General features: G+C 38.6%; 1 protein-coding gene across 1 annotated transcript in view; it reads left to right on the top strand.

The window, feature by feature from the left end:
• The window catches only part of LOC134748743 (tyrosine-protein kinase CSK), a 42,301-nt gene that overhangs the window by 20,485 nt on the left and 8,354 nt on the right, over nt 1-13,462 (top strand). The window contains exons 4-9 of the mRNA XM_063683519.1: nt 554-631; nt 1,936-2,008; nt 4,532-4,625; nt 10,057-10,203; nt 11,043-11,133; nt 11,796-11,909. Coding sequence (XP_063539589.1) covers nt 554-631; nt 1,936-2,008; nt 4,532-4,625; nt 10,057-10,203; nt 11,043-11,133; nt 11,796-11,909 — 597 coding nt within the window. The remainder of the gene's footprint in view (nt 1-553; nt 632-1,935; nt 2,009-4,531; nt 4,626-10,056; nt 10,204-11,042; nt 11,134-11,795; nt 11,910-13,462) is intronic.

Genomic DNA, 13,462 nt, shown 5'->3' with positions numbered 1-13,462 from the left:
TAGCGTGTCAGCTGCTTTCTGCTTGTCATACTCTTCATCGATAGTTTTATGTATGTATATGTGTAGGTATGTACTTCGTTATAGGCACTCAAATCGTATCTTAGGTAACTGGCGAGAATAATATTATGCAGGTTTTTAATACCCTATACGACAGGGCGACGTAGGACGTAGGTACACTATAGGTATACTCATTCGTGACATGTATTATACATAACTCATTTAGGTCACTCTACTTAGTCGCTATAGTTTGGGTCTGTGTTATTCATGTAATAAGTCTAATTTTCTGACTCCCAATTCACCCAGCTATTGTATGCAGAGATCGGAATCGGTTTTTTGCAAAAACTTAGAAAAAACCATATATGTATTTCGAATTATTTTATACTCCAAATGTAGGACTCAGTTGTGTTTTTAGGTAACGACTTCGTATTATTAGATTGTCATTGTCAATTATCAAAGAACGAAAAAATACCGGTTTCGTTCCCATACAAAAAAAATACTGGTATCCAAACCCTGATTGTATGAACTGTAACGTAAAAAAGAATAGTTGTTGCAGTCCGGGGGAGGTGTGAGCAGCAATGGGCCGCACGCGCCCGTGTCTCCCACCGCACTGCAGAACCCCGCACCACACAACGTAAGTGACGCGCCACATATTTTATTCCCACTTCATTCCAGATGCGGAATCAGGGTGAGGTTTGTTTCTTACTATATTAAAGTGCGCGAGGTCATGCGAACCATAGAGTAACTTATACTAGAGCGGTACTGTCATAGTAAATTTTGTAACCCCAGTAAATTCACTGCCATCTGTCGACACACTTTAAAACTAAAAATGAAGATTTTTAAAAATACGATAGAATGTATTTAAATATGGATAAATGATTTTTTTTATTTGCATTAATTATTTTTATGATTTTGACCCATGTTCTTTCACTGATATGCGTTAAAATTGTTAAATAACAAACGAAGCCGTCAACGCCATCTATACGACTGTAGGCCAAAACTAGTAGCGCCCTCTGAACGAGAATCAAATTTTCTTGATTTTCGAGGCACGTTTTTTCCTTAGACTGTATCCATCTATTACGGAGTTATATGTATCTTTGTGCGAACTTTGAACATGTTTTAGTTATATGGTTTGTGATTTGAAATGATATGTTATAATGTATTTTTACTCTACTTCCCTTTGAGCATTTATGTTTTATTCCATTAGTGGAAACTGTTTTGGCTCATGTATTAGTCATAATATCTATATCCTGTATTATTGTATGCTGTTTGTTTCCCAATAAAATAAAATAAAATAAATTTGCTGATTTATTTATTTATTTTAATCATAACTATTTTTCGCTTTGTATACAAAACGCTCGCTCGCTTTTTTGCTTTGTATGAAGTGCCAGTTTAGAATTGATCACTTTATGATATGGTTAGGTTGGGTTTGGTTTTTTCATGATGTGGCCAACCGATCATTTCATGAAATGATTATCACATCATGATATGATCAATTCTAAGATCTGGCCACGATATATATGTATAATTTTGAGATACCAATTATTTATGCCGTCCTCTCTTACATATCTTTAGCTACATTCTTAAAGCTATATTGCTTAAACCCGGACTCTAAAACCCTTACTTATCATAAACCTTCTTTAAGCAAAAGTCACCCTTAACTGCGACGTCTGCGACTTGCCTATGTATGTTTATGTTGATCCCTTGACACTGGTAGGCATAACATATTAATATGTTTTCAATTGCTCAAGTGTCAAATGACTAAAGTAACAAACCTCTTATCTTTTACGAATAAGCTAAAATGTTATCAACTTTAGGTAATGTGTGCTAAAGTCGAAAATCCCTTGTCACCTTTATTAAGAAGATTGCGATTTTAGCCGACGACATGCTACTACATATTGGTAGAACAACAATAGTAAATAAAGTATTGTGTTGCAGAATGTGATGCCGTCATCGGTCCGCGCGGCTGGCCCCGCCCCGGGCGCTATGCACGCCTCACAGACCACCGCTGGTAACTACTTGTGTTTACTGATTAATAAGACAAGACTATACCACAGAAGAAGTAATAGTATTATCATACAGAACGGCCACGCACCGCCCCGCCCCGACTCGAGTTACCTCGCCCCGCGACACCAGATTGACGGCCGTTTGCCGGCCGCTTAGTACTATTTTTAAGCAACTTCCTCACACTATGACGCATGCCGCGTGTACAGACCTGCCGTTCACACATAGAAACGCAACTGATTTTTGATGTATAGCGTGTCCGCCCTGTGACTATACCACCAGTGTTCCTTAGAAACTCATTTGCTAATTCTAATTACGAATTAACATGTTACACGAATCACAAAGCGAATGGCGAATATATTATGTGAGCGTAGGGAAAACCACGGGAAAACGAACCTCCGCTATTTGCCTTTTTATTGGCCTCGCCACTCGCACCCATATGTAACTCCTGAGTGAGAATGATAGGAAGCTGGATTTTGTCTTGATTTTAAGCCAAGGAACATCATTAGAACAAAAATAGGCTTAGCATTTTGACTGCCAAAGACGTTCACAGACCTTCATTATTAATCTTCATGCATTCCAGTAAGGTTTACTATAGTGTGTGACATAAATTGGCTATGGCGTTCAAAGCGTTAAAACAGTTAATGATAGTGAAATTAAACTGTGAAAACGGATTATATCGCGTATATTTAATTTATAATACATCCCGACGTTTCGAACCCTTTACAGCGTTCGTGGTCAACGGGTGACTGAGGAAAAATTACAAAGTGCAAAAATACCCACATACTAAAAATAATGAACCGATTTTAGTTAATGATAGTGTTGGAATGCTTCGCCTGTGTAGTTTTAGCCAAAAAGTTACAGTGCTACTGGCATAGGAAGATACTTAGGAATACGTCTCTATTGGCAATGGATAAAGTTGTTCATTTATTGTCTTAAAGCGACACAGACAAACATTTACGTAAAGTACGTAGGCCGTAAAACCGCAATAACCGCCCACTTCACTGGCAGAAAATCTGTTTCTGGTCAGGGCATAACGTAAAGTTTCAAGTACGCACCTCTATCCTAATAGCTTGAAATGATAGGTGACCGGGTCGTGTAGCCGCGGCCCGCGGCTACCTATAATAATTGTCTGTTTGCATTCTTCTTAGTGGATATGTGTTTTTAAAAAGTAAAAAAAAAAACAATACAGTAATAAACACTTCCCGTCCGCTAAAACAGGACAATAATGTTTTGAATTATTTTTATTTAAGTTTGACCATAACGAAAAACTTCCCGTACTATTTTTGATACAATGGTGAACATTTCCGAGCATATTGGAGAAAATTATATTTCATTCATATATAAATATATAGAGAATTGAGAAATTTAGGAAATTATAGTTTTAGATGAAGTGTCACAAAGATCACACTTTCCACGCCTTGACACGCGCGCAGTTTTGCCATAAAACATACAATAGAGTGGTAGCGGTTAGAGCAGATACAATGGGAAAAGTCGTCTCAATGACGCGCTTATTGCTGAAAGTGGGAGCCTTTCGAACTCTCCTCTCCATTCAAGATAAGTCGTAAACATAAGAAGGCGACACACTGAATCAATTATCAGAGAGCTCAATTGTTTAATCATCGATTACAGTTTCGTAGTCCAATTTATTTAGCTTTTGTACTAAAATGACAGATGGGTTGGTCAAATTGGGGCAATCGTAACTGTTCGATTGCCCCAATTTGACCAACCCATTTAGTATCTGGGATATAAAAACTTAAAGTAAAATCTAAACCGGACCAAAATACGTACGTAAACAAATACGAGAGTTCTTGCCCTATGACGGTCTTCCTTTCAATACATTTTATTTGCCGGTCTTCTCCATATTGACCTTAATTACTTTTAAATTACATTGCATTCTTTAATAATCCTTCAATGACAACAAATCTGGGTTCTATTAATGTCAGTTATTTAATTATTTCAATCATAAAAGAGGATATCAAGGAACGAAAGCGCTTTCGTTTCTCTATTAGCTCGGGGTTGACTCCAAGTATATCTAGGTCGGCCGTGTCATTTCAAGGAAACGAATAACCCAGATCTGCAACAGTTCAAGTACAATTAGCTAAAACTAGGTATAAGAAATAGTCGCGTGCGAGTGGCATATTTCACACACGGCGCTTGCAATGTAATTAACTATTTCAAACCTATTATTACTGAGTGGGAATTGATTAACTATGTGCCTCATTTACCTCGATTTGGTTGTTATTGTATCGCATGTTTAATGAAAAATGTGAATGTATACATCGTCGTATAACTTCTCATTCACACTTGCATAGCCGAAACAAGAGTGTAATATGAACCAGATCGTCAGTTTGGTTTGCGGATAGTATAGTTAGGTACCATACGGCGGGGGTCGTTTATTACCCGACAGCGCGATACAAAGAAGGGTAATGTGTTTATTAGTGTATTTTATTTACATCTAGATTTTAAGTTTAATTTTTACTGTTTACGTTTCGTAAACATATTTTCATGTAATGGTGTTATTTTGCAGCGGCAACAAAGGGGCCCAGCGACCTGTTGGTGAGCTCGACGTGCCAAAACCCGCCGCCCGTCGCCACCCGCCTCACCAATATGACCCAGTACCCGTGAGTACATTGCGTCACCTATCTGTGAAATTCACTTGTCAAAATTACTGAAACTTTGTTATAGGGTTTAATTTTTCTTTAAAGATAATCCACTTCACAGCGTACTTAAGTATACAAAGAAATTTCTGCAAACCGCAAAACAGTAAAAAGTCGTTAGAACCATCTTGAAGGTCCAAGGGATTATCGACTCCATGATCAATAGATGACCATTCTCAGATAGTCGGGTACAAGCCAGGGGTTGGCCAAAAAGAAAAACTAAACGCTATAGGAATAACGATGTGTTGCAATATATTTGGCCCCTTTCACTGTCACTATGTAAATTTTATATTAACTTTACAGCAAAATAACGTTCAAAAAGAGTACTGTAATAACTAGTCCAGTACTGTGCTTTTGAAACATCTGTTAGGATGTCAGAAGATTTCGATAGTTTTATATGCGTGATGATACGGCATAAATAACAACAACGTCAACACATTCGCAGTAGGCATATTTCTCGGATACCCCTCGTCATCCTAATATGGTCATCAAAGCACCAGGGAAGGATAATTAAATTACATATCTGTGCACGCACGATCATTATCCTTAAGGGTGCTACTCTGCGGTTAGTAGCCGATGTTGATAGTGCTGAATTTTTAGTTCGGACTGTCATTTTGTGATGACAGTATCCACTTCCCAGTATGATTTTTGTATATGGATATTTTTAGAGTCGGACCATGCTAAGTTTCCATGCCAAGTGTTATGTATTGAGCTGATAGGGCATGTGTATTTATTCCTACTACCAAGTTTCTGCAAAGTTAGCGTGGTCAGGGTCTAGTAATCACACTGAAATGGTAAATCAAGTGTTATGGAATAGAAGTTATCTGCCCTGGGCTAGTAATGGGTACTGTTTGTCGTATTCATAGTTAAGTCGAATCAGGAACCCTAAGGTGACTCACTACAATGTCGACAGAGCTATAATTACTACAACCAAAAGGAAAAATATAGCACAATATATACATACATATCTAATACATAATATATGTCAATTGGTTAGTAAAGCCTCAGCTTTAATCGGAAACGCATGTCGTTCATACACTTGGTAGATTGTTATGAAGTGTCTAGTTAATTCAAATTACTATTAAGAATGCCATCATTAATAAATAAATCCGTGCCAAAAGCGACTATTACAAAATTGGTGAATATTATTTTGGAATTTAAAGAAGAGCTTTTAAATATACAATCGCAAATTGAGTATTGTCACCAAGTTGTCCGCGAACAAGCGGATTTACTGTTGAAAAGCCTCAACACGACACAAGGCGTCGTCACAGATACTTATTTGGAAGAAACAATGAAAAATGAGCCTGTTAAAGAGTGTGGTCTTCAATGCATAGCATCCCCTGGTGTTGTGCCACCGCTGACTGGAGATCGATCGTCTGCTGACACCGAACTATTTGTGTCAATTACTTCAGCAGTCTCTAACGACTTCCTGACAAGCTCCGAATTTCTCTACGTTTTACTATAACCTCCTGGACTTGCAAATTCTACATCTATGAAAAAAGAAAGCAAGGTTGCGAAACCTGCATCCGCGAAAGTGCCCAGTGCGCCCTCAAAATCACCTATACTCGTAAAACGAGCTCTCCAGAAGCCCCCTGCTGTGTCCACGAAACGTTCGGCTTTAAAGTCGCCTGTGTTTGCGAAACGACCACCCTTAAAATCTCCGGTCACCGTGAAACAATCTGCCTTAAAATCGCCGGTACCCGTAAGACGTCCTTCCATAAAACCGCCATTGCCGGCAAAAAGGGCGGCTCTGAAACCGATTATTCCCATAAAATCTGCAACCTTAACGGCTCCCACGAAACGTGATGTGCCCGTTAATTCGCCTCGTATGTCTCGCTCCCTTCAAAGTCTAAGCAGACGTTAATCAACTCATGCACCAGCCCTGCTCGTTAACCCGCACGCGAATACGCCTCATACGTTTAACTCATTTTTGATATGATAACCTGAACACATTTAGAACAAATGAAAAAACTTCGACTATAATCCGTGAAACTAGTCGTAAAGCAACTTCAGACAACATTCGCCATACTCCAGTACTGCCTCCGAAACCTACGTACACAAATTCTACTCGTGCTAGAGTTAACTCTCTTCAAAATCTAAGCCGTAAATCGGGTAAAAAATCTCAGACTGCAGTCAATGAATCTAGTCATAGACTGACTTCAGACACCATTGCCCATCCACCGACATTACCCCCAAAACCTACGCACACTTATTCTACTCTTGTTAGAGTTATATCTATTCAAAATCTAAGCCGTAAGCCAAGTAAAAATCTCAGACTGCACTCAGTCTATTTAGTCCTAGTGACTTCAGATACCAATGACCATGCATCGGCAATTCCCTCGAAACCTGTGCTTACTAATAATTCTACGGGCGCTTACTCTGTTCAAAATCTAAGGACACGAAAACCTAGTGAAAAATCTACGACTACAATCTGTGAACGTAGTACTGGAGCAACTTCTGACACCATTGGCCATCCCATAGACCTTGATGTGCCCGCTGAATCGTCTCGTGCATTATTTAATTCGCTTCCGAGCCGACCTAATTTAAGAGAGAAAGCTTCAACTGCTAGTGAAGTGACTTTAGACACTATTGGCCTCAAATCGACTTGTACGTTCAACTTGCTACAAAATCTCAGCACACATATATCAAGTGAAAAAGCTGCAGCAATCCATGAAAGTTCTGGAGAGACTTCAGACATCAGTACACGTTCAGCTCTCCCACTACCTCGTTGCATCAGCCCTGTGGTCTACTGCCTAGTGACGTTTTTTGATGACCGACCGCCAGAAAAAGTGCCTGTAAATCTTCATTTTATACCACGCACCACGTCGTTATGGTAGGTATATTATCCATAATTTAAAGTCCTAGTTACTCGAGAAAAAATATTTTTATGTGGTAATGCCACGGTTTAATAGTGTTTTGATCTTTGTATTTAATCTCAAGTCAATTTTATTGTTTTGTAATAAACAGGTAGGTGAGGTTAGTTACAATAATCAAAAATGAAAGTGAAAAGAAGTAATAATTGTTTACCTTCGTTATAAAATTCGCGACTTTCTAAGGCAGAACTGGGACAACTACAATAATTTACCACGGACTAAGTACTTCATATAATCAGGATAGAACTTCACTTCAGGTAAGTTCGTTTAATCCTGTAATTATGCACTACATCTCTAACATCAGTTGAAATGGGTTTTCTATGACAGTTAAACACTTGTTTTATCCGGGCTTGTTTTCCTTATAGATATTAGATACCTATGGTTATCATAATGCCTCCTATTATGATCCTGTACTTACATTTAAAATAATTTAGTCTAAATCAGTATATACATATATCTATAATGTTTTGTATACATTTTCAGTTGAGACATTACATACACTTTAAGATACTTATGTTTTGTTTACTAATACGGTTAGTCGAGTTATCTATCTGGATAGTTGGGTCAATGGGTTTAGTTGTCCGCGATAAATGTCGATGTGTGCATGGAATGTGGAAACCGATAACTGCGTCTTATTAAAGCGTAACGTAACGTAGAGACTCCAGTGCCCGACACAGCTTCAATAATCGACATTATCAATAATGTCATAGGAATAAAGTTGACAGCAAGGTGTCGAATATTGGATCTTAACAAGTCGATTATTGGGGTGTTTGTGTTTACACTATGTGTACTCGTATGTAGTTAATTTATGATAACTTATCTAACTTACTAAACATAACCCATGTTTGACTTTTATTAATATTGACAATTCTTAAACTTCAAAATGTAATCTCGCTTGTAAATATATGTAAATAAGTGCCAAAACGCCGTTGGAGTGCCAATTACATAGATAAGGGCACTCCAACGGCGTTTTGGCACTTAACATGACAGGGCGGTATCGCTAATCTAAATGATACCCATTCATATCGGGCAGTATACTGAAGCCACTGAAGGTAACTATATAGTGAAGGATGTCGAGCGACATAAGTCGGTGCTTCAACCAGCCCCACCAAGTGTTTCTCTTCATACCGCCGGTCGCGTACGACCAACTACAGTAAATATTTACACATACTTACACCTAATAGCTTACGTGTTTGTTACTTCACCGTTTAAACGGCTCGATGCGCTTCGATTGAAACGATAAAATCGTTGATCTGTTCCTATTTAGCAAAAAGCGGTTACAACTGTGTTGCATGTTCTATATCTAAGGTACGTTTTCTTTTAATTAGAAATCGTTTTCGTCGGAACGAGGATCATTATTGTTGCGATAAAAAAGGTAATGGGACGGTTTCAGCAAAATCTAGTAATGTGCGACTGCAAACAATCAGACATCGTTAACAATCGATCGTTTAAAGTTTCTACCGAAGCACATTAACTTTTATTTCTTGTTATTATTTCGCGAAGAATGCGGTGAGCGAACAGACAAATTACTATACGATACGAAGTTAATAATGTGACAATTTATTACAAAGATAATATATTTTTAAATATATGTAACTTTAATAATACTTATTTGAAATACAATATATCTGATTTGCTCGATAACAATCTACTTACATGTTTTTTCAATAACAAAATTGGTTTTATGATAAATGTAATCAGATGAACTATTAAAGTACATTAGTACACTGATATCTCAATCCGAATTAGCAGCTTATCAATAATTTCATTAGCGCAGGCCTTTGATGTAAAAACTTTCTTTCATGTTGATTTTGTAATGTAGGTACCTATTTTTGGTTAGAAACCGATTGAGTCTAGGAATGCTATTGGCAGTTAAAGGCCAGTTGGCCAGTTGAAGGTTTTTACAGATAGTGCCAGTACAGATTTTTCATGTCAACCTTATAAATAGTCTCAAATTCTTGTTTTCTTATTGGAATTTTATAAATAGTAATATACCTAGTAACCTGGGAAACCTATGCTGACACCATCTATCAATACCTTTGACAGCTACCAACCCCACTGGCACCTTTTGTTTGGACCTAGTCGTCTAGCCAAACACTTAGTTGTTCAAGGCTTCGTATCTTTACGATCGTTCTCTGTAAGGATGCGTTTACCAATAGAATATTGTCCATTTTATTAGTTCGTAACAAACACATCCCTCTGATCCCTCTCTATGCACCCTCGCACATCTTTGGTGGAAACGCAGCCTAAAGATTGTGATAATCAATGCCTTTGCCTGCAAATCCTTTACTTTGCCCGCATATATCTCGTCAAGCAAACCTAGTTAGTATCCCTGCCCTGAATTCAACTCTTAATTTCAAAACTATGTACCTATCTTATTTGTAAATCTAGATTATAGCCAAAACTATAGATTAATGATGATGTAGGTATAATATATGTTGTATCATGTAAGCTAGTGGTTAAATTTTTCTTTATATATTATTTCTGTAAGTGTTATATTGACGTCTTATGTTTCCTGGCAGCTGGCACCATGGCGCCATCTCGCGGGAGCGCGCGGAGGCGCTGCTGTCGAGCTCACCGGACGGCGTGTTCCTCGTGCGCGAGAGCACCAACTTCCCCGGCGACCACACGCTCTGCGTGCGCTTCCGCGGCCGCGTCGAGCACTACCGGTCAGTGTCCACACCACACAGTACATGATACAGCTGGCACACGGCGCCATCTGGCGAGCTCACCGGACGGCGTGTTCCTCGTGCGCGAGAGCACCAACTTCCCCGGCGACCACACGCTCTGCGTGCGCTTCCGCGGCCGCGTCGAGCACTACCGGTCAGTGTCCACACCACACAGTACATGATACAGCTGGCACACGGCGCCATCTGGCGAGCTCACCGGACGGCGTGTTCCTTGTGCGCGAGAGCACCAACCAAAAAGTGATATGTCTCTGTATGTAGGACAATTAGACTGTGACAAAACACTTTTGAACGCAAACTGTAGAAAATTTTAATAGATAATTTGGATAAGTTCAAGGGTGGCTGATTCCATTGGTGCGTCGGTGTTTCGCTATTGATGCTGACATTATTCATCTGATTTCGTTCTTCGAACGGCAAAGCAGAAAGAGATGGGAACCGCCATAGAAATAATAGTTATTCATTGTCTTCTCCAAATAGCTCACGGCTGTCAATGTGTTAATGTATTTTTTATTTTATTTAGAAACAAACAGTCTTATAAACGGAGCATCCAAATAAACGTTTTATCTATCTATCTTATAAAACATGTAGGTAACTAGAATTAATTAATTCTATCTGTTAGCTTATTTACCTACATTTAATTCTTATAATGTAGACCTGTAGTTTCCTGGATGTAAAACATATATTTTATGTAATGGTATAATAAAGATCAAAAGAATGACATAACGTGCTTATACCGAACATTTAAAAAGCTGGTATACAAAGTGACTCGTTTTCATTGCTCTGGAGTATTCTCTTTTTTTGAACGTTGTTATTTTTCTCAGTGTAAAATGGGCGACGGTGCCGGACAGTCAAACTCAAAGGCTCACCATCGACGACGAAGAGTTCTTCGACAACATGACTGATTTAATACACGTGAGTACATTAATAATGTGACATTATGTATCTATTTTAATCTCGTATGTAGAAACAGCAACACTCCTAACTGTCCGTCGGTAGACCTTATGCCTTTATACACTGTGTAAAAAGGTGCGTCTGGATATAAGCGCCTGCTTGCGAAAGGTGCGCTAACTTCTCGCATGCATTACGAAGTACGATGTCCAGCACGCGTGCAAGGCGCGAGCGATTCGGGGATGGCATTTTCACTAGATCTGGCTGAAATCATCTAGATTCCCAATGTTTAAATGAATTTAATTTATCTCAAATATATGATCATCTAACCACAGTTTTACATCCATCCATCTTGAAACCCCATGGTATATTTCTATTAATGAATCGCGCATCATTACTCATGTCTCGCTCTTAAGTATATTATGACGACCGATCAGGCCTAGTGACCCTGATGGTCCCGGGTTCGAATCCCGGTAAGGGCATTTATTTGTGTGATGATGCAGATATTTGTTTCTGAGTCATGGTTGTTTTCTATGTATTTAAGTATTTATTTTATATATTATATATATCGTTGTCTGAGTACCGAGAACACACGCCTTCTTGAGCTTACCGTGGAGCTTAGTAATTTTTTTTAAAAAAAAAGTCCTATTTTATTTAATTATTTATGGAACCCATGTTGTCTACAGCATTACCTAAAAGACGCCGACGGGCTGTGCACGAAGTTGGTGCGGTGCCTGCCTAAGGCGGCCCCCAACGGCGCCAGCAACCCACTGCAGCCTCCCTACCCGCCGCATCCACAGGTACTAAATAACTTGCTTCGACAAGTCTCGTCTTGGATCACTTATACAGAGCGCCGAGAAGTGATTAGAATTTGAAGATTAAGGTGGTTCGACTAGGTTACCCAAAGCTTAAACCCCGCTAGATGGCGTCACTTTCGCAAATTTTCAGGTTTTATTTTTTTGTGGAATAGTGTTGGTATCTGTATACTTAAAAGTATGTTTAGCGCACTCTTTACATAAATATTGAACTATTATAATAAACATTGAATACTTCATTAGTGCAAAAAACACTTTTAAAGTCGACAGAGCGTTTCTGTCATGCTATTTCCTACTATTACTCACACATGCAAACAGTGTTTCCGTGATGCTTGTAGTAGACAATTTCATGCAGTGTAAGTACCTATGCTGCAATGGCGTTGCGGTATGTTCGTGGAAATACGTGCAAGAGGATTCGGGTTCGAGACTGGTACGTCAGGGGTACTTTTTTTGTCCTTTTTGTGTTCTTATGTTTCTTATACCTTTTATTCTTCGAATTCTTGTCCGATTCCGATATAACCGAAATATATTTCAGTGATATCGGAAACGGCTCTAACGATTTCGATGAAATTTGCTGTAAGGGGTTCGATCTAGCTAGGTCTTATCTCTGGGAAAACGAGCATTTTTGAGTTTTTACTTATGTTTTCTTTTTCTCCCAGATATTCAGTATTATTAATAAATTAGTTTATAACGTTTTATAAAAATATGTGACGTTTTGAACTAAAAGGTACCACATTGTCGGTTGTCGATTAGGTTGATTTCATTTTGAAGCTTTATGGAAATATGACAACAATAAGTAGGTACCCGTTTGGTTGAAAACGCCACATATATTGAAAACCTGACTTTCACAAATCTCACCTATTTGGGTTCTTCCAACTCAGAAAGGATGGAGAATACTGACGATTCTTAGTAGCACTAGCCCAAGGAAGTCCAGGTTTGTAAGTGTCAGGTATCAGTTTTTTTTTAAAGCGCTAAATATAGTTCTACAAGTAAAGCAATCCCTTACTGCCCAGCCTCTATAGTATTTTTCAAACTGGAAGGGTACGATGATAGATTTCATCTCCATACAATTTATAACCTAATAATGCCAAATGTTGCAAAATTATATTGAATTGAGATCTATCATCGTACCCTTGCAGTTTGAAATAGTTATTTACGATACAAGTGCGGAAAAGAGAAAATTCGAAACGAGTGGCGACAGATTAAAACACGACCGCAGAAAGTGTTTTAAATCGACACGAGTTGCGAATTACCTATTCGCAGGTGTATCGTACAACGTTTTACAGTACATATGGCCCTTTAAACTTTCGACATATGCATGAAAAGTGCTCTTTACGCACTAGGGCGAGAAAGTTGCACCATATGTACTGTAAAATACTTTTTAGTACATATGGTGCTACATATACGTTACCGCCCTAGTGCGGTAATTAGTACAATACGTGCATATGTCGAAAATGTAAAGGGCCATAATTATGTACTGTAAAACGTTGTACAATACACGTGCGGAAAGGTAATTCGCAACTCGTGTCGATTAAAAC

Source organism: Cydia strobilella, chromosome 17, assembly GCF_947568885.1.
Source record: "Cydia strobilella chromosome 17, ilCydStro3.1, whole genome shotgun sequence".
Classification (NCBI taxonomy): domain Eukaryota; kingdom Metazoa; phylum Arthropoda; class Insecta; order Lepidoptera; family Tortricidae; genus Cydia; species Cydia strobilella.
The sequence above is the reverse complement of the archived record's forward strand: the minus strand, read 5'-3'. Positions and strand labels throughout refer to the sequence as shown.